This window comes from Mirounga angustirostris, unplaced genomic scaffold (assembly GCF_029215605.1).
Source record: "Mirounga angustirostris isolate CCGP_5_RB_7025 unplaced genomic scaffold, mMirAng1.0.hap1 SCAF_4, whole genome shotgun sequence".
Lineage (NCBI taxonomy): Eukaryota > Metazoa > Chordata > Mammalia > Carnivora > Phocidae > Mirounga > Mirounga angustirostris.
The window spans coordinates 175,518,744-175,540,444 of NW_026991712.1; the positions used below are offsets into that span (position 1 = coordinate 175,518,744).

Sequence of the window (21,701 nt, forward strand, 5' to 3'; positions counted from 1 at the left end):
TGGTTCTTTGTTGCAGAGAGGGACCCCGAGACCCCAGAATGGAGCCGACGCGGGGGCTCGCGTGCCCCTCAGCGCCAGCGGAGGTCGCCTCGCACAATTCCTGAAACTGTGCAAATTATTTAAGGTGTTGCCTGGTTTCTCCACCGGCTTCTGTGACCATGTCTATTTTGTTTGGACTATTTTTGCACAGACTGAAGCTTAGTTTTCACACCTCCACTGGCAGGGGGTCTCCTCTTGGCCTCCCGCCTCCTCTTCTCAGACTGGAGGTCACCGAGAGTCTGCAAACTAGAATATACTAAGGGCTTCCAAGCCCGGGGAAAAGGCCCCTGAGTGACTCTTTGTAACATGTTGGGAAGGATGGTTCTCCAGTGGGTTTGTAAGTGGGATTTCGGGGTGCTGGACTGTCACCGTGGAGACAAGGTGGTCTCCCGTGCCTAGACGCGAGCTCGCGGGTCTGGTTACTGACAGTCTTTGGGTTCGCTCATCCACCCTTTTATTTTGGGGGGGGCGTTGCCCACGGGACCCTCTTCCAGAGAGAACTGGGGTTTAAACTGTATTTTCTCTCTCCCCACCCCACGGCTGCCTGGGCATCCGGCCGAGAGGAACCTTGGGAGCGTCTAGAGATCTAGTCCAACTCCCTCACCTCACGCACTTCTTTTACAGGTGGGGAAACTGAGGCCCAGACAGGGGGTAGGGGCTGGCCTACAATCGCACAGCTAGGTGGTAGCAAAGTTGGGATTGAACTCAGGCCTCCTGACTGCCAGTCCAGGGCTCTTTCTAGCAACCGTTATATTGGCTACAGCTGCAAAAGCTCCCCCCGCCAGGCCCGCATGGTCCCCCCCTCTCCTCCCTTCCCGCCCCGACTACACGTAATTCGGGTTATAGCAGAGCATGTTGAACTCCAGGTTCTCGTCCCAGTGCCTCAGCAGCACGAAGAGCTGGCGGGCGGCCGCCTTGAGCGTGCCCCGCGTGCGGCCCTCGGGCACCTCCTGCTGCTCCAGCCACCAGTTGGCTTTGGCGGCCACCAGCTCCCACTCAACGAAGTAGGAGGCCGAGCTGTGCTCCAGCCACGCCAGCGCCACCACCGTGGCCCACAGCTTCCCCGTGTGTTCTGTCACGGCCCTGGGCTCCCAGCCTGGCTTGGCCTCCCCCAGAGGCTCCGGGGAGAAGCCATCACAGGAGGGGTGCTGCGCGGAGGGGCTGGGGCACAGCTGGGGGCTTGGGGTCTTAGACTCAGGCTGGCGGGCGGTGAGGGACACTCGGTGGCAGGTGAAGGGTGAGGTCCACTTGAGCTTCTCCATGGGGATGTGGATGGCCTCGCAGAAGGCTTGGTTGAGCAGGAAGGCTCCGGAGGCCAGCTGCAGAGACACCTGTGTGTGGGGGAGCCCCTCAGTGGGCCTCAAACTTTTTAGCCTGTGGAGTCCCAGGCTGTGCAAAAGCCTGGGTCCACACAGCCCGCCCATTCGTCCCCCCTCCCTGCCCCCAGCCTGCCCCTCGCGCCTGGGAGATCTGCGGGACACCCCGGCCAACCGGGCATCTCTGAGCTTGTCCCACGGGCCCTTCAGACTGATCAGGCCCAACCCAACATCTTCCCCTCACACCTGCCTCTTGTCCTGCGCAGGTGGGCCCCGCTCGGCCACTGGGGCCGTCCACTGCCATCCGACGCACTCTGGGCAGCTCACCTCCCAGTCCCTCCTCCACACTGATCAGTTTCTAAGTCCCAACAGGTGTACTTTCGACTCAGCTCTGCAACCCACCAGCTGCTTCCACTTTCCTCCCCTGCGCCATCCCCCCAGCTCCTCCTCTTTCCCGAATTTGAAGGGTTTTGGTAAGGCATAGACCATGGCACTCTTTGGAGGCCATCAGCTCAGTGACTTCAAGTTTCTCTTAGAATCAGCGATTTCCAGATTGCTGGCTCATCCTCAACTATCCCCCCGCCACCCACCCCCAATTCTCCGGCCCCCAAGCTCTCTCCTCTCTCCACTGCCGGCCATGACTCCTCATCCTTCAGGTCTCGGTCTGACTACTGTACTCCTCAGGCAGTCAGGCTTCCTTCCTCCCTGACCTCAAGCCTGAAGTGGTGTCCCTCCGGCCGTCACATGTCCCGCACTAAACCCGACCTCTGCTCTCACATCGCCCAAGCATCAGGAGTGTCTGGTTCCTTGTCCATGTCCCCACTAGGCACTGAGTGCCATGAGCTCAGGGACTATGTCCATCCAGTTCAAGGTTGCCTCCCAGGGTCTAGCACGGTGCCTGGCCCCACAAACACTTAATACAAGCACCGTGCTCTGCAGCCCAGGAGGTTTGGAAATTCAATGTGACACTATGCGTTGGGTGTGTGGGGCCTGGGGCTGTGTGGTGCAGCTCACACTGGGGCCCCTCTCCCAGCACCCTCTAGTCCCCAAGCCCCGCTGGGCCCCCTTGCTCTTCAATGCAGAGACCCCCCCCCCCCGCCCCCGGGCTTCTCACCCTGCCACAGCATGCTGGGCTGTCTGCAGAGTCGCTTGCTAAACATGGTGCGTGTCCCTGGGGTGTTAATTTTACTTACTTGTGAACTATTTTGAGGCTTATTTTTATGTATTGGAAAATAAACACACATAGATGGTGGAGTAGAATGCAAAATTCCTGTGAATTTTTTAAAGCAAAGAGAGCAGATTGCAAAGAATATTCGTGATGCTGGTGCTGGCTTCTAGCAACACTCTTAGGCCCCCGGCCCTTGCCCTGCTGGCTACTTGGGTGGGAAGCTCTCAGTCTTCTTCCCTTTGTGAAGGGGGAGAGGTGGGCAGGAGGCTCACAGGAAGGCCCCTCGGAGTGTGTTGGGGGTTGAGGTCTGGGGTCTGGGACACTCACCAGCGGGATATAGTCGAAACTCTGGCTCCCCGGGGTTGACTCTGGAGCCTTGGTCAGTGGCTTGCTCAGGAAGCCCTTGGCTGCTCGAGTCAGCAGCCTGGACTTGCTCAGATTCAGCCTGTGTGGGTGGAACCGGGCAAGAGTGGCCAGAGCTGCCCCCCTGGTGTCCCTGGTCATCCCACCCCCCAGCGCCCGCTCAGCCGCCTCCGAAAGTCAGGGCCAGAAGGGAGGTGACAGATGGCTTTCTCCGACTTCCTCATTTGACAGCTGGGGAAACTGAGGCCCAGGGAGGGGGGCTTGCGTTTCCCGAGTCACTCAGTGAGTTAGCAGCAGCCTAGATGAGGAACACGTTAGTGTTCTTTCTGTGACCCTCTTCTGATAGTGTATTCTTGTTCAGCCCAGTGGTCAGAGAATCTTAGGCTAGCCCTCCCAGGGAGGGGGTTTGCACCTGCATGGAGACCATGGACATGTCGGGGGGCTTCCACAGTGCGAAACCGGAAGACAGTGTATCTGGGGGTAGGAGGCCTTCTCGATACCCTTCAGATTGTTCATTTTTGTCTAAATGTCAGGCTGGGCCTGCTTTCTGCCTCCCAAGCCGGGGACAGCCCTGGGGGTCAGCCTACCTCTGGTGGAAATCCCACGTACCTGGATCCAAAGAGAGAGTCTGAGGTCTTGAAGGAAGAAAGGGTATTGGTGGCCAGACTGCGCAGGGGACCTGGAGGGCCACAGAATGACGGTTGGGGCCAAGCGGGGAAACAGAGGCCTGGAGAGGAGAAGGGGCCTGCCTACATCCCTAGGGGTCCAAGCTAACCGTTAGGCTGCAGGGCTGCTTTTGACCCAGGTGGTGTCAGGAAGGGTGAAATACGTATGTTCACGTGTAAGAAATAGGCCTCCAAGTTTCCGTGGCTGGTGGCTGCTGGTGTCTTCTGGAAGGTTACCCATGGGAGGCAGTGATGGCTTCGTATCAGACCCCTCATCCCTGAGTGGGGACATCGAATTTCCTTCCCTGGCACATTGCTGGAGGCTTTTAAGCAGAGTTAGGTGGTAGAATGGTCCCTCAGCTGGGAACTGGGAGGTCCGGTTCCAGGCCCGGTGTTGTCACTAACTTGCTGTGTGACCTTGGGCAAGTCACTTTACCTCTCTGAGTCTTAGTTTCCACGTCGTTAGATTAAGGATACTCCTATTAATCTCACACAGGGATGTTTTGAGGAATAAATGAACCACTGAGGACTTTGTGGGGCTAAGACACTCTCCTGGCCCAAGGATCAATCACTGCCACCATCTTAATTAAGGACAGAGTTGGCTGACTGCCTACTCACCTTCGGAAGCAACATACTTCTCGCGGCCCGGGGACGTGATCTCACTGAAGGGCGCGGTGGGGCTTTCCTCCATATCTACAACAGATGATGAAGCCAGTGAGGCCTGAGCTCCTCTGGCCCTCCCTTTCTCACCTCTCATCCTCCCAAGGAGAGTGAAGGTCCAAATTCACAGTACCTGGGGGTGGGCTGGGGGAGCAAGGTCAGGGTTTCCACCCCTGCTTGTGTGGGCCTTTGTCTTCCAGAGAGAACACCATTGCTCCCCCATAAGAGTCAGATACACCTGGATTCAAATCCCAACTCCCCCACTAACTAGCTGTGTCACCCCGGGAAAGTTACTTCCTTTATAAGTTTAGACTGAAAATTGGGGATCGGACTATCCATCTCACAGTGTTGTTGTAGGGATCAAGGGAGGTAATACCCAGCTAGTGCTTAGTGCCTGGCCCAAGGGAAGTGCTCAATAAAGCCCCGAGCTATAGACCTAGCAGGGCAATGGGAGCAGGTCAGGGGCCTGAGGGTGGGGGGAGAGGTGGGCATCAGCTCACCAGGTCTGTGCCTCACTGAGGAGGGGCTCATGCCAACTCTGCAGGAGGCACCAGAACATGGCACTGACTTGTCAGAGGGCCCTGAGCCTCAGTTTCCCCATCTGTAAAATGGGGGATAATAACTGTACATAGTCTGTTCAATATGCATCATCAGGGTGATTATTCTTATGATCGTTATTTCAAGGGCTGGACCAGGATGGGCAATATACCACAAGGGAAGAGTATAAAATATGGAAAAGTCTTCATGCACACAATTTATCAAAGCCTCTGTCTCCCCTCTGAGACCATTAGTGGCTCTGTGAGGGCCCAGAAGCTCTGTTTATCGCTGGGGGCTCGGGGGCAGCACCACAGCGAATTAGGGACTGGATGTGGAGCAACTGAGGCAGGCGGGAGGCCAGCAGCATGGTAGTTCACCTCATGGGCTCTGGAGCCAAGCACTGCCTGGGTTCAAGTCTTGGCTCTACCATGTATCTGCTGTGTGACACTGAGTAAGTCACTTAACTTCTCTGAGCCTCGCTTTCCTCACCAACTTTGTCAGACGCTTGGAGGAAATTAGATTAGAACAGCACCCAGCACAAAGAAAACTCACAGGACGTGTTAGCTATTGTCATCCTTGGGGAGAGAAAGGGCTTGGGATAGAATAAGAGTTTAGAAGTTACAGACACTTGGGTGTGAATCAGAGGTCAATGAAAAGAAGGGATTGGGGTGCCTGGGTGGCTCAGTTGGTTAAGGGTCCGACTCTTGATTTCGGCTCAGGTCATGATCTCAGGGTGGTGGGATCAGCCCCACGGCAGGCTCCGGCTCAGTGGGGAGACTGCTCAGGATTCTCTCTCTCCGTCTGCCCCTCCCCCTGCTCTCTCTCAAAATAAAGAAATAAATCTTAAAAAAAAAAAGAAAAAAAAGAAGGGATTTGTGATTTTGATGGAAGCCATGGGCCACCAAGAACTGGGCTATGGAGAAATGAAAAGGTAGCCAGAAATTTCCTCTAGACAGGAAGCCCAGCTTGGCTCAGGGGTTCCAGCAGCTTCCCCCACCCCCAGTTTGGGAGGCTCTGAGGGACCAAAGAGCTGGCAGAGCTTTTTAGTTCTGTAGTTATGCATTCTTCTACCCCTCACACACTGTTCCTTTTTTTACTCCATCAATGTCTGTGAGAACTTTCGAGTCCCCCAGGTAAAAAATTATTATGATCTAGGTGTCTGGCCTAGGGGCCAGGTGGGACTTCTGATGTCCTTCCCATGCATAGAAGAAGGCAGGAGATACATGAGAGGGCACGAAGGAAGGGGTTAGGACCTACTGCAGCAGCCAGGCTGTCTATGGAGGGACCAAAAGACATGCAGACATTCAGGAAACAGAGGGTTAAAGCTATCCTGTGAATTAGTGCCAGGTCACAAAAGGGTCAAATCATGGATGCTTAAGCCATAGGCACAACGAAATCAGGCAAAGGCAGAAAGGAAGCTTTGGGAATTCTGAAAGAAGCAAATGGTAGGACCCAAACAGATGGAACTACCTCTTGGCCCTCGCTTTTCCCCTTGTTTATTAGTTTTCCTGGCATTTGGTGCCTGGGAGGACTCAAGAGATTAGAGTCAGGGAACAGCCCCTGGGCTCTGCAGACTTTGAAAGGGGAGAGGTGGAGGGATGGTGCGGGCCCACGGGCCCCCGGCAGCTCTCTCAGCAAAGCTGTGTTCACGGAGGCATACTTGGGCCAAGCTGAGCCTCCGAGAGCCTGGGAGGCCTGGCCCCACCCTGGTCCTGCAGGGGGCCCAGAGGGCAGACTCAGAGCCTGGCTTCCAGGGGGCCTTGGATATCAGGGTGCCTCTGGGGCCCAGGCTTCAGAACACGCCTGAGGCAGCTCTTACTTAGGTTCTGGAATTTGCCATCTCCTGCTGCCGAGTCTTCCCCGAGCAGGGTCTGAGACCGTCCGAAGCCAGCAGCAGCGCCCCTCCACTGTCGGGTCAGGACCTGAGAGTTGATCATCCGCCATGCAGCACCTTCATGAGGACAAGGAGAAGGGGTCAGATGGATACACTTGGGTCAGTCCTTGGCCTCTCCCCCAGGGCTGGCAGGAATGATTCTGCCTTCAGTCTGTCACTTGTCCAGAGACAGAAAGACATTGTACAACGTAAGACCATGAGCTTTGGAGCCAGAATGACCTGGGTTTGAACCTCAGCCCCATCTCTTAGTAGCTGGATGGGGTGCTAGCCACTTTGTGCCTCAGTTTCCTCATCTGGAAAATGGGGATAATAACCTTGCCAGGTCCATGCTATGGCCAAGACAATGCTCAGGAAGCAGCAATATTTTCTAGTTAGTTAAAAGTCTGCTTTTCTCAAGAACACCCAATTTTCTTTCTCTCCTAGTTTGTGGTCTCAGAGACCAGGGTCCCCATTCCCCTCCCACAGGACAGGGCCTCACCAACGGGGGACGGATAAAGAGAGATGAAGCTATAGCACTCTCAAGTGTGTTTTGGGGAACCCCACTCTTGGAGAACACTAGTCTGTAAACTATTCCTTAAAAAAACGAGGAGTTCTAAGGGGAGGTAAGTTTGGAAGAAGCTGCAAAATACAGTCCCTTCTCTGAGCCTCCTGATGTATATTAACATACTAAAGGCTCTAACAAGTTCTGCAATCAAGAAAACACTGGGCGTTGAGCTTTATTTAATCCAGTGGTTCCTACATGTATTTCCTAAACTGGGACTTCCTAGTTTGTGCTGAATGGCCATGCTCAGGAAATGCAACTAGGGTTCTAGTTTCCTGAACCACACTTTGAGAAGTACTGATCCAGGTCTTAGGGGGCTGTGGGACTTGAGTTAAGACATGGGCCAGGTCCCTGAACCTTCTAGGCTGTGGGCTATAGACACTAGGATGGTCTGAGATGGGCGAGGCGGGTGAGATATCCTGAATGTCATTCAGGATGACAAAGCCCAGTGAATGAGAATGTCCAGTGGAGTAACAGTCTGGGCCTCTGGCCAGAACCTGAAATGAGAGCAACCCAAAGAGGGAACAGGGTCCTCGATGATTTTGATACCACAGATAAAAAACAGCAGGGGGAGGAGGGAGACAGGAACAAGGAGAGGCACATTTTGTTTTTAAACATTCTTTAGAAGTTCTGCTAAAAAAAAAAAAAGAAAAAAAAGGAACTGCAGAGGATGCGAAAATGTAATTCAGGAAAGAAAAAGTACATATAGTTAATGTACCTATGAAAAGTATCTCACCAAAAAAACTAAAAAAATTCCCCAAAGAGAGATTCTTCCCTTGCCTACGAGCCTGGCAGTGTTTAGAAAGATAAGCAGCACACAGTGTTGGTGAAAAGCAGACCCCCAAACAACCTTTCCAGTCAGGTCACTTTGGCAAAACACATCCCAGTTTTAAATGGGCAGACGTTTTGATCCGCAATCTTACTTTGGAGAGTTAATTAACCCCTAGGAGATAACCAGACAGGGGCACAAAGATGTTCTTTGCACCATAATTTATGATAATCAAAAGGGGAATAAATTGAAGGTCTAGTACCTGGGGGGCTGGTGGCAAGGTTCTGATAAACCTTAAGTGGTAGTGGAGAGGAGTAGGAGAGAGTACAGATTCTGCAGCCAGGCCTCGAGATTCAAAGCCTGGCTCTGCCCCTCACTGCTGTGTGACCTTGGGCAAGTAACTTAACTCCCTCTGCCTCTACCTTCCTATCTGTAAAATGGGGATAATAATAGCATCTACTTTGTGGAGCCGTGTTGAGGATTAAGTCATTCGATGTAGATAAAGTGCTTTGGACCACTGTCTAATTGATGATGAAAGTAGAAAATACTGCAGCTATTAAAGTGGTGATAGACAGTCACCTTCATGGAAAGATTTTTTTCCACACCCACATTTGGTAGAACACAGCACATATTGGTATAATCCAATTCATGAAAAATTATCCTTTGATTTCTCTACATGTAGATATTCACAGCGAGAAGTCTGGAAGGATAGTCACACCAAGGAGGTAATTAGTTACTCATTTCTGGATGACTGTCAATTCCAGGCATTTTTATTTATTTTATGTCTTTCTATATTTTAGAATTTTCTACAGAGAGCACACACATTGTCCCAATTGGAAAAGTACAATAAAATCCTATTCATTCAGTGGGGAAAAGGGAGTGGGGTGGTTTCATTGCCTTCTGCAGAGCAGTGGCGGGGGGGTGCTCATGTACCCACCACCCTATGGTGACTGAATCATCGGCCAGGAGCCTTTTTGCTTCTAGGCCATTCCTAATACCCCTCTTGGCAGGTCTGTGCTCCTTTGTGTCCCAGCTCCCCTCTGACAGCCAAGGGGGGGCTGCTTGGCCCTCACACGTGCCCATCTGCCTTACCAGAGTTGGGGTACCCCACCACGGTGGGCAGGTACCGGCTCCTGCTCACGTCCACAGGCACAAAGACCGTATACTTGCTGATGATGTTGCAGGCCTTGCTGGCGTGCACAGCATTCACCTGGTAACGGCGGCTGGACCCTGTGGAGGGAGAAACCGGGGGTCAGTGTGTGGATCCGGAAAGTCCTACCTGGCACAGAACTTCTGGAAGCTAAAGGAAGGGCTAGACCAGTGGTCCCCATCTTTGGGATTCCATAAGCCCTTAAAATCAAGGGGTCTGCCCACTTGCCAGTTAAGGAGATTAACCCCCACCCCCAAGATTATTAACCTCCATCAACGTTTCATAAAATAAGGACATTTTAATGTAAAAGAGCTAAGACATCTAGGACAAAAAGATAGTTACACCCCTTAAATAACTTGAGTGTTATTAAAAAAAATCCTCTAGGTGTGCCTGGTGGCTGTCAGTGGAGTGTGCCACCCTCGATCTTGGGTTGTGAGTTCGAGTCCCAGGTTGGGTGTAGAGTCCACTTAAAAATAAAATCTAAAAAAAAAAACACAACAACCAAACAACAACAACCCAACACCCCTCTACGTCACCTGTATTCTCTATTTTCATTTTGCAGCTATCCGATAAAAACTTTGCTGCAGGATTTCACAGGTACCCTGGCTGGGTGGGGACCCCTGGTCTGGCCCATTGGGACAATCTTGCAGAGAAGATTGAAAACCAGAGAGGGAGAGCACAAAACACAGGGTCACACAGTGAGTTAGTAATGGCCCTGGGATCAGAACTCAGGATGATCTGACCCCCAAACCTAAGTTCTTCCCACGGAACAAGTGAGCAGTCTCCATGGCTGGCTGCCTCTGAGGGCTGTGTGAAGAGTCAAGGTGGTGAGGGATTGTACAAATATTTTGTAAACTGTAAGGTGAGGTGCTCAGAAAAAAAAAATGTGTTATACAAAAGTACAAATAATGTAAACTATAAGCAATATATATTACTGTATAAACAAAGCATGAACCTATCACAAATAGTGTTCTCTGTATCTATACCAATCTATTCTCCAAGCGTGCACCATCGTGATCTCAGGAATCACTGTCTTAGGAATGTTTGCCCCAATTCCTGAACTAAATTAGTTCCCTACCATCCCCGTTATAGGATTTCTTGGATCCCTGTATTTCTTAATAGTACTCAGGACAAATGCACTCAATTAATCGTGTGTATAATTATTTGATTCATGTCAGCTTCCCCGCTAGTCCGTGCCATAAGGATGGGAATTGTGGTGGTCACTGCACTGTTGAGCCTGGCCCCGGGATGATCCAAAAGTAATAAATGGCGTTGATGAGTGGGTGAGTGGACCAACTAGGTCTAGTGGGTTCCGTAAGAAGGTGTGGTCCCAGGGGAGCAGGTCAGGGGCTAGGGCTGGCCCCATTGTTCTGTCTCTGGAGCCCTACAGGGGGCGCTGCAAGGAGAAGCCCTGGGAGGTGAGAAGGAACGGGGGACTGCAGCAGAGGGAAAAAGGAAAGAGAGGACAGATCACCGGATCACGGGACGGGGTGGGAGGGGTGGAGGAGGCCAGGGCTGGCGGGGAGGCGTCTGGGGGCTGGGGGACGGGGGTGATCAAGGAAAGGATGGAACCCTGGGCTGTGTGTGTGTGTGTGTGTGTGTGTGTTTATGTGTGCGGGGAAGGGGGAAGTGGAGGGTGGGGCTGGGAGTGCTGGGGCAGAGGGGAGACACCTGGAGGCAGCGGTGGGGGACAAGAGGTGGAGCACTAGACACTGGCAGGGCTGTGGGAAGAAGGAGGTTGCCGAAGCCTGGGGAGGAGAGGGGGTCACCGGTGGGTGGGCCGGGAGGGGGATGGGGCGGGGCCCGGGTGTGGGGAGGAGGAGAGAGGATCCTGGGGGGGGGGCGTGGGATGGGGCATGGGGCGGGGCTTGCGGAGGGGGCGGGGCCCGGAAATGGGGAGGGGGTAGGATGGGGCATGGGCGGAGCTGTGAGGAGGGGCTCCGGAGGCGGTCCGGAGCGCGCAGGCGCGGAGCTCACCTGGCTCGATCTCGCCCTCGCGCTCCGCCAGCTGCTCGAAGTCGCGGATGATGGCGCGGGCCGCCAGGTGGTGGAAGGTCTCGCTCCACAGGTCGGCGTCGTGTGCCCCTCCCCGCTCCGGGCCGGGGGGCCCCAGCTCAAAGGTCACTTCCCACTGCAAACGTTGGCTGTCGCGCAAGCCCTTGACCACGGCCTTGCCCAGCACCGGGCCTGGAGTGGGGGGCCTGCCGGGATTGATCCGCTCCTCGGACTCTGCCGGGGGCTCCCAGTCCGAGGACGTCTCAGTCTCGAAGGCGGAAGGGTGATGGGACGGCTCTGCGGGCGGAGGGACAACCAGAGGTCAACCCTCAGGGACGCCATTCCTCCCCAGGGCGCAGATATCGCGAAGCAAGTGCAGCCTTCTTCCCCCCACCCTCCACCTCAAGGAACACAGGAAGCCTTCCCTAGGACAGCTGGATGGTATGGACCTGTCCCCAAAATGGGGCAGACCCACCTCCAGGAATCCAGTGCCCGAGGGAGCCAGATAGGGTGGGGTGGGGACACTTGGGCAGCGAAGAGTGCAGCCACAGGGACATCTGGGAGCCTCAGTCAGCCCAAGGGCCCCGTTGATCGGGGAAAAGTGGGATTGGTGAGGTTCTCTGGCACGGATGGGCAACAGCCTGTCCTTCCCTCCAAGGGCACAGACAAAGGCATTTGCCCTCAATCCTATCATCTGACGCTGGGCTACAGCCAAGAATTCCTCCCTGTCCCCTGGTCAGGTCCTATACCCTGTGGGCACTTACCTAGGTCCCCAGGGCTACGGCTGTCTGAGGCAGGCTTCAGGCTAGACCCAAGATCCGGCTCTTTCATGGGGCTCCAGGTCTGGGTCTCCTGGCTGGAAGGCAGGCTGGGCTGGCAGCCTTGGGGCAGCAGAGAGGGCCTGCGGGCTCCTGGGCCGTGGAGTCTGGGGCCCTGGCTCAGGTCCAGACCACTGTTCAGCAAGGGCTAGGAGTACAAGAGGGAGGGGAGGAGGCTGAGCTCCTACTGGCTGCCCCTTCCCTCCACCCCTAGCCACAGCTCTTCCCCTGGGCAGCCCAGGTCCTTCTGCAGTACCCGAGGACACATAACCTACTCTCCACTACCCATGAGAACCATCAACACAAATAATCCCAAAGCATGGATGAAGTCCAAACCATGGAAAACCATGGAAAATCACATACCATGGATAATATTCTAAACCCACTCTTTTTTTTTGCCATAAAGTTTAAAACTTTGTGTGTGTGTTGGGAGGAGGCTAAAATTATCAGCCTTTTCCTTATGTCTTCTCATATGTCATGCTTAAAAGGTCTTTCCCACTCAAAAAAAATTCTAGAATTTTTATGATTTATTTTTGTTTGCTTAAATCTTTGACTCACATGAAATTTATTTTGGTGTAAAGAAATAGGAACCAGCCTTTCCTTGATTTTCTTAGTACAGATCTCAACACCATTTATTAAATATGGTTCATTCATTGAGTTTCTAAGGTTTATCAATTCCCTACCTCTATCCTATCAAAGCTCTCATGTACATTGGTTTTATTTCTGGACTTTCTCTTCTGTGTTGTGGATTTAATCTGTCTATTCTTGTGCTGGTACAAAAAACACCAAAAGGCAAGGGATAAACTGGGAAATATATCTGCAACACGCATGACAAAGATCATTTTCAAGAAAAAGCTCTTATAAATCACTGGGGCAGGGGGAGCAGAGGTAGACTATGGGTTCAGGGCATCTATAGGCAATTCACAGAAAAAGTATCCAATAAACCCATGAAAAAAATGCTCTGCCTCAGGAGCATTGCTCTAAATTACAATAAGTTATATGATTTTTTCCACCTTCCAGATTGGCAAATATTTAAACATTTGATGACACCCATTGTGGCCAACAGGGAGACAGGGTTTCTCTCGTGGACCGTTGATGGGAGTATGAACTTGAAATGTGCACAAGCTCATTTGACCCAACGATTCCATTTTTAGAAGTTCTGTGGAAATGCACAGGATGCGAATATCTTTGTGCATGTACTATAGATTTGTTGCAGTGTTGTTTGTAAAAGTGAATATCTGGACATTCTCAAAATGCACATCAATAGGGGTTGACAAGTTATGGAAGATCCATGCAATGGAAGGCCACACAACAAACACTGAAATGAAAGAGTCACATTTCTTCATACCCGTGTGGGAAGATGTCCAAGATCAAACATATTTTAAAAAAGTAAATTGCAACCATTCTGTATTTTGATTGTGGAGATATTTACATGACTATGCGTTCGTCAAAACTCACAGAACTGTTCACCAAAAAGAGGAATTTTACTGAATACCAAAAAAAAAAAGAATTAAAAAGACATTAAAAGTGTAAATTGGAGATTTACTTTTGGATTTTAGAGCTATCCAATAATAATTGGATATAATTGGAGATTTACAATGTGATTATTCAAAACATATATGTGTGTTGCGTGTGTGTGTGTGTGTGTGTGTGTGTATTATTTCTGGAAGGGAACACTGAAAATCAGTGGGTTCCGGCGCAGGGAAGGGGTAATTTTATTTTTACTTTATACCTGCCTGAACTGTTTGAGAGTTTTTATTGCAAACTCTGAGTATGTATTACTTCTGTAATTAAAGAATATTAAATTAATTAAAAATGAATTTTTTGCCTCTGGGAGCACATATGCTTGGTAGGGGGAGAGGATGGGGGGCAAAAGCACTTGCAAGATGAAACAGAAAAAGTGGACTCTCAGGTTTTTAGGTCAACAGTTAACCATGGAGGCTTTCTTATCTCTATCAAGTATTTATTGGGAAGAGGATTGTGCCTCTCCTTTAGATAAGGGCTCCTTAGGGCAGGGGCTGGGGTCCTCCTTCCTGTCTCCTCTGGGCCTGAGGTCCTGGAGATGGTACAAGGGTGTGGGAGAAGAAAGGGACTGGTCACTGGTAGGACGGCCTCGGTAGGAGCTGGTATCCAGCCAGGGCTGCTGGGTCCCAAGAGGTCCTTAATCCCCATCTCCCATGGGGATTAAGGCTGGGATTCCCCTCACCCCTGCCCCACCATCACCTCCACACTGAGAAACGGACGCTGCTACAGTTTCCATGGCAACGGGTTAGTCTAAGATTCAGCCCTTCACCCAGCCAGAGGCTGCAGGAAGGGTGTACGTGTGTGCATGTGCATGCATGTGTGTGCGTTTGTACAAGTGTGTTGGGGAGAATCAGATTGGAGAAGAAGCCGAGCAGGCGACCAGGGAGACATGAGCAAAGATGGGTCAGAAGCAAGCAGGAGACAACAGATGCTAAGCTGCCCAGAGCTCTCACCAAGGAGAGTTGCATTTAAAAGACACCTACTGTATACCAGGGGTGCACCAGGCAGTTCATCTCCTATCAGCCATTGCCTGCAAGTCTTCCACTTAGAGTTGTCTCCCAGTCAATACCTGCTGATGGCAGTTAGCTCAATCAGCTGTACAAACTACTCTCCCCATTTCATAGATGGGGAAGTTGGGGCTCAGAGAGGGTAAGCAACATGTTTGAGGAGCGGAGTCCACCTGACTCCAAGATCAGTGTCTTCCAACCACATCAAATGATCCCTGACTAAGCACAGAGAAGGGCCTGCAGGGTCAAGGGGTCAATGTCTGTGCCCTTGGGGAGTGTAGGAGCTTATGGAGAGGCAGGGAGGGCTGGTGGTGGTGGGTGGGAGAGGGGAGACGGAAAGGGTCCTTTTATGGAATTTGACTCACAATGACAAAGCTACATGAAGCCCCTTCTTAAGAAAGTGGATAAGGTATGCAGATAATAACAAACACCAATTTGGTTTGGGACAGTATTTCTCCATCTGGTGGTTTTACCCTCTTCCTCAGGGGAATTTGGCAATGAGTGCAGACAGTTTTGGTCATCATGGTTGAAGGTGGTATTCAGTTGATAGGGGCCGGGCATGCTGCCAAACATTCTACAATACACAGGACAGCCCCTTCAACAAAGAATTATTGTGTCAATAGCGCTGAGGTTGAGAAACTTTGGTCCAGCTGAACAGTGGGTGACTAGTCCCGTTCTGGCTCTAATTCTGAGATGATCTCTGCCCTGAGTGAATGTACAACCCTTGGGATTTGCAGAAGGTGCAGTGTGAGGGAGGAGGGAAGTGAGGGCTTCACAGGCAGAGGGTCCTGGGTTGCAATCCCCTGACTGGCTGTGTGACCGTGGATAAGTCACTTGACCTTTCTGGCCCTCAATTTCCACATCTATACAGAGTGGGGGTGGTCAGCTCCCCCACTCCTTCCTCTCAGGAGTGCTATAAAACCAAATGAGTGTAGATGGGGCTGCTCTTTACCAGCTGGGAAGTGTTGCGTAGAGAATGGGTGATGTCACTGAGTACTGGGTACCATTATTAGAAAGGGGCTCAGGCAGATGAAGATCCCCAAAAATGAGGAAGAAGACATTCATTTTGCAGTATAAGTAGTGGACAGGCTCCATCCTTGTGGCTGAAGCAGGAGACAGCTCTCTCCCCGTCTATGGTCCCCCCCCCAACTCCAACCTGCCCTGCTCAGGTACCTGCAAGTCAATCTGCCACCACGGGGCATCTGTGCTGGTCTGGTTGGTGAGGTCCTGAAGCTTGGCTTTCCGAAGTCGGTATCTCCTGGCAGGCACTGTGGGGTCGCTGGCTGTGGGGGCCCTTGGGGAGGGCTTGTGGTTGGTGATCTGGTTGGTGCTATATGCCCGCCGTCGCTGGGAAAAGTCTAGACCTGGGTGGGTGGTGACAAGGGGTGCCGTCAGGGTGGAGGTCAGTGGGGAAAGAGAGAGAGGGGCTTGCATGCTCCTTTCCTGCTTGGAAACTTCTTGAGTTATCCATGGCTTGCCTGCTGAAATATTTGTAGATGTCTCACCTCCCTTGGCGTTCAAAGCCTTATGTAAACTGGTCCTAATCCATCTATCCGGCTACTGTCCTTTCCGCTCCTTTTTCAATGTACTGTGTGCTCCAGATGTACCAGATGAGCAATCACTTGTGTATGTGTTTTCTAGTTTTCTAGGTGTCACATTTCTACGTCTTTGCTCAGCCAGTTTCTACTGCCTGGAATCTCCTCTCCCATCCCACTTCTAAGAATCTGTGCCTTCATTATGTCTCTTGATATCGTCTAACAATGTGTCTTTTCTTGGCCCCCCCCCCACAGCTTATTAAACTTTGCTGTGGTCCCTGTCACTCTGCTTCTATCAAAGTTAGAGCCAACTGTATCTCTTCCACTAGGCAGAGAGTTTCTGAAGGACAAGAGTCCATGTTTGCATCATCCTTGCTTCCCACGCTGTGTTCAGGACTTAGCCATGGTAGGTGATCAATAAATGCCCTATGAATGGAAATTAGCACCATAAAGAGGCTTTGGATGCAAACAGCTCTGGACCTGTCTGTACCCTCCCTCTTGCAGGTTTCATGAGCTTAGCCAAGTTGCTTAAGGGCTCCAAGCCTCAGTTTCATCATCTATAAAATCGGTGGAATAGGATCCATCCCTACAGCTGCTAACTATTCAGTGAGATTCTTTGTATAAAGTGCTCAGCACATAGTAAGTGCTCTGCAAAATATAGCCATCATGGCCTTCCTGAAGAGAGAGTGAAGCACAAGGAACAGCAGACTAACCAGGATTAGTGGTGGAGTCTCCGATGGATGGCTGGGCATCTTTGGGCTGCCTCAGGTTGAAGTGTGACCCCACGCTCTTGGCACAGTTTCTGCTGTCTGGGCTGGGCCCCTCATCCTGGGAGTGGTAGAAGACGGAGCTGCTGGACCCCTGAGAGTGCAGCATGCTGTACCGTCTCCTCTTGTCCTGGAGGGAGGGAGAGAAAAGAGGGCTGGGAGTGGGGCTAGATGTCAGAAAGAACACCTGTAGGGCAGGCCGGGTGTGACGGGAGGTGGTGGGCGTTCCATCTTTGAGGATCTAGAATAACAGGAAAGCTTTTTGCTTGCTTGAGTAATTTAGGTAGACTTCTGTTCAAGAGATGGTGAATGGAACCAACTCTTCATAACATTTATATTGTTTATATATATATTTAAAGATTTTATTTATTTATTTGACAGAGAGACACAGCAAGAGAGGGAACACAAGCAGGGGGAGTGGGAGAGGGAGAAGCAGGCTTCCCGCGGAGCAGGGAGCTGAATGCGGGGCTTGATCCCAGGACCCCGGGATCATGACCTGAGCCGAAGGCAGATGCTTAATGACTGAGCCACCCAGGCACCCCCTATATTGTTTATATTTTTAATTATCTTCTTTATTTAAAAATTTTTTTAAAGGTAATTCTCAATGCCACTGCTGTCTCCAAGTAGGTAACCAAAATTAACAAAATGAACCATCTGCTCCTTCCATTCCATTCTCCACGATATAAACATATATATAAAACATAAGGGCTTTGGGGATAATTTTTATTTTACAAGAACTGGACTATATTACTTACATTTACTTACATTTACATGTATCTTGAATTTTGCACTTAAAACATTTTGGAAATCCTGCATATCAACTCTTCTTTTTAACTTTTGACTGCACAATATTCTAGCACTCCTTATTTTTAAGCATTTGCTTTGTGGCCATTTATTTTGCACCACAAAAAAATTGCTACAGTGAATCCTTGGACATAAATCTATTACATCACTTTTATTTCTAGGTGTTAGATTCTTAGAAGGGATTTCTAGGCTGAGAAGTTATGTATTTCTAATTTCTTTTTTTTTTAAAGGTTTTATTTATTTATTTGACAGAGAGAGACACAGCGAGAGAGGGAACACAAGCAGGGGGTAGTGGGAGAGGGAGAAGCAGGCTTCCCGCCGAGCAGGGAGCCTGATGCGGGGCTCGATCCCAGGACCGTGGGATCATGACCTGAGCCGAAGGCAGACGCTTAACGACTGAGCCACCCAGGCGCCCCTGTATTTCTAATTTCATTAGTTATTTCTAGATTGCTTTCCAGGAGGGCAAGTCATATTTACACCACAATGGGCAAGGGTACCTTTCCCCAAGAGCCCTGCTAGTACCAGGAGAAAACTTTGCCAGTCTCATGGGTAAGGAAAGGAGAAGGCATTTATTTGAGGATCCATTCCAGTGGTAGGGTCCGTTGATGATCTGCTTGCCTCCGAGACCTCCAAGGAGGGTCTAGACCATTCAAAGACCGACCAACATTCTGTTTAGCATCTTCTCCCTACATTTGAACACCCCACTCTCCATAACACAGTAACCATTACCCTGACATGATTCTTAGGAGATAGTATAACATACTAAAAGCTGGAAATATCAAACACAATTCTCACTTCTCTTGCAAGATTGAAAACACCTTTAACACAGAGCCCACGCTGGGGTGGGGTCACCCAGTTGAGATGGCCGTGTGCCATCCAGTTTGCCATATTCCTCACCACCCCTCTTGCCTCTCTGTGGCCCCCGTGATAATTGCTATCCTTCATGGCGTTTTCCCCTTTTATTTTTAGAAGTCCATTTCATTCATTTTATACCTGCCCAGTCCCTCTAGGCAATGAGTTGGTGACTCCTGCTTAAAAATAAAACGAGATGGCAAATCCTTCAAGCAGGCATAGAGAGACTCACTAAAGAGGAGAGATGGGGAAATTTCAGGCAATTCCCCACATTTTAGCATGAATTCCACCTTCCTTTGAGAAGTTTCTCACTTTTATCTCACTTCTGTCACCACAGACAAGAGAATGATCCATGTAAGTAAAACACAAACTTTTCTAAGGAGACATGACCTGAATAGAGTTTTTGAGGAAAGAAACCTGAGTGCAGTTGTTCTGAACTGAGTTGTTTGTCAAAATCACTTTGGGCCGATTATGTCAAATGCAGGTTCCTGGGCCTTACCCTCAAAGACTTTTATTGAGTAGACCTGGGTTCGAGCTTGGGTTCTGCGTTTTATTTATTATTATTACTTTTTAAATTAAATTAAAATTTATTTAAATTCAATTAATTAACATATAGCATATTATTAGTTTCAGAGGTAGAATTCAGTGACTGCATTTTATTTTATTTATTTTACTTTTTAAAAGATTTTTATTTATTTATTTGAGAGAGAGAGAGAGAGAGAGAGAATGATAGAGAGCATGAGAGTGGGGAGGGTCAGAGGGAGAAGCAGACTTCCTGCTGAGCCAGCAGCCCGATGCGGGGACTTGATCCTGGGACTCCAGGATCATGACCTGAGCCAAAGTCAGTTGCTTAACCAACTGAGCCACCTAGGTGCACCTATTTTATTTTTTAAAAAGATTTTTATTTATTTGAGAGAGAGATAGTTGGAGGGGCAGAGGGGGTAGAGAATCCTGAGGCAGACTCCCTGCTGAGTGCAGAGCTCCACACAGGACTCGATCCCAGGCCCCTTAGATCAAGACCCTGAGCCAAAATCTAGAGTTGGCCACTTAACCCAACTGAGCCACCCAGGTGCCCCTTGCGCTCTGCATTTTAGACACATTCCCCCAGTTTTTCTGCTGCAGGGGATCTTAAGAACCACATGTTGCAATGATAGCATTTACCCAAGAAGTGTCACCATGACCACATGCCCATGGCCTGGCAACCAGACCCCAAAACTGTAGACCGAGATCCAATTAGTTCCTAGTGGCCACCAATAGCCTTTCCAGCTAAGGATGGTTTTGTGGGTAATGCTCTGGAGCCCCGCTGTTCTGGAATGTCTAAGATACTTACAGATCTGGGATGGGAGATGTATAAGGAGGCATCACACACAATGCCATATCCCACCAGCCGCTCTCCGGGGAAGAGGGAGCTGGTGCTCACAGGCGAGATCAGGACCTCGGTGGTCTCGGGGAAGACCCACTCCACAGTTACATCACTCAGGACTGGGGCCATGGCCTTCTTCAGGGATTTGATCATCTGTTAGGCAGGGTCAGAACACAGGTTGGGGGCACATGTGAGCAGGGGCATGCAGAGATGAGGAGCACAGAGACCATGTGGGTATGAGCATGACGGGGTGTGAGCAGAGAAGAAGACACAATAGGCCTTGGGGTGGCTTGTTCAGCAGTGAACGTGCCTCTGAGCTTCTTAGACTACTAGAATGCCAGAGTTGGAGCAGATCTTGCTTCTCTAAGCTTAGCATTTTATAATGAGGACATCTAAGACCCAAAGAAAGTTTGTGTCAAAGCATGGACTGAATAGTGATCTTGAGCAAGTTAATTTGCCTTGCTGGGCCTCTGTTTCCTTTTCCGATAAAGTGAGTTAGTAATTTTCAACTCTCAATGTAGTTGGGAGGATTAGCTGAGATACTGGATTTGAAGTCGCTGCCTCATGATAGGTGTTCAATAAATGACAGCTGTGGTTTTGCATCACTTAGGCTGATTTCTTCAAATGTACTGCAGAGCTGGAGAAAAATGATTTGGGGATTGTGCAAGCCATAAGGGTGCACTCCCAGATCCCCCTTGGAGGAAGACTGTGTCCTTTTTCTGCAAAGAATGCCATTAGGTGATAGTCTCCAGATGCAGCCCCAGCTTTCCAGCCAAGACCACACCTCTCTCTGGAAGCCCTCAGGCAATGACTGAGCACGGCAGGGATACTAGTGTTGGCATTCCAGCCCAATTTGACTACCTAATGGGTGACCTTTGCTCCAGAGCTCCCTGTTGGGCTGGCTGAGACCTTGCCAGACTCACAGTCTGAAGCTCTCCCTGCTCAATCCTTTCACGGGTATGCATGTGCATTACGGGCTGCAGAGTTCTCCTTCCTGCTTCTTCCTCTTTTTTCTTTCACAGACATTATCCCCCAACGAACCTCTTGTAGTTATGAGCTTCTTAAAACCTGCTCTGTCTCTGCTTCCTGGAGGATCTGGACTGACCCAAGGATTTTTTAAGAGTTCGGTTATTAGTGCCAACTGTGCAGAAAATGGAGAGATGACTACAATCTCCTTGATTTCTGGGTCCTTTAGATGCTTCTGAGCCACCATTTGTCACCATCAGGAATGTGGCCAGAAATGACCCCCAACACAACTCCAGATCCATAGAGGCAGTGACTCTTTCAGAAGTCCCAGTCCTGCCCAGCCAGTGGATGGAGCATGTGATCCAGTGGCTGGAGACCAGTGGATCTAGTGTCCTGTACTAACTCCAGGAGTTGCCTGCTCTGTGGCCTCTACCTCTCTGATTCTCACTGGGGTGTATAGTGGCCTAGTGGGGAGCTTAGACTTGGATGAAATGAAATCTCAGCCCCACCACTGAGTTGCTGTGTGACTGGTCTGGGCCTCTGAGGTACCAGCACCAAAGAGACTGAGCCCCTTTCTCCTACCTTGGGTTGGAGCCGTTCTCCCTCCACCAGAAACTCAGCACTGCCCTTGGACACAGTTGCCAACCCTCTCACCAGTCTGTGGCAGACGTTGGGTCCAATTCCAAAGCTGTAGCACCTGGGGGAAGGGGAGGAGAGAGGGTGCTATTTCCCACCCTCTGTGTCCTCTTTGTCCCTTTGGTGGGGAAAGGGACAGAGCATGATCCAGCAGAGCTATCTTAGAGCTGATCCTAGCATCAGGCAGAGGGTGAAGGAGAAGGCAGAGGGCCATCAGTGGGCACTCACATTCACAACAGCCCATTAACTCCCACCCCAGGACAGAGTCAGAGCAGCAAGAAGGACTTCCTCCACCTAGGCTACCCTTTGGGAGCTATATGCAGAGGTATGGT

General features: G+C 50.5%; 1 protein-coding gene across 1 annotated transcript in view; it reads right to left on the bottom strand.

Moving 5' to 3' along the window:
- Positions 1-337: 337 nt before the first annotated feature.
- VWA5B1 (von Willebrand factor A domain containing 5B1) overlaps positions 338-21,701 on the bottom strand; it is a 40,401-nt gene continuing 19,037 nt past the window's right edge. The window contains exons 10-21 of the mRNA XM_054512369.2: positions 21,316-21,430; positions 19,735-19,920; positions 16,695-16,878; positions 15,620-15,810; positions 11,862-12,063; positions 11,080-11,394; positions 9,045-9,182; positions 6,568-6,699; positions 4,170-4,244; positions 3,496-3,565; positions 2,851-2,968; positions 338-1,370 (exon numbers count right to left, since the gene is read on the bottom strand). Coding sequence (XP_054368344.1) covers positions 864-1,370; positions 2,851-2,968; positions 3,496-3,565; positions 4,170-4,244; positions 6,568-6,699; positions 9,045-9,182; positions 11,080-11,394; positions 11,862-12,063; positions 15,620-15,810; positions 16,695-16,878; positions 19,735-19,920; positions 21,316-21,430 — 2,233 coding nt within the window. The 3' untranslated portion in view covers positions 338-863. The remainder of the gene's footprint in view (positions 1,371-2,850; positions 2,969-3,495; positions 3,566-4,169; positions 4,245-6,567; positions 6,700-9,044; positions 9,183-11,079; positions 11,395-11,861; positions 12,064-15,619; positions 15,811-16,694; positions 16,879-19,734; positions 19,921-21,315; positions 21,431-21,701) is intronic.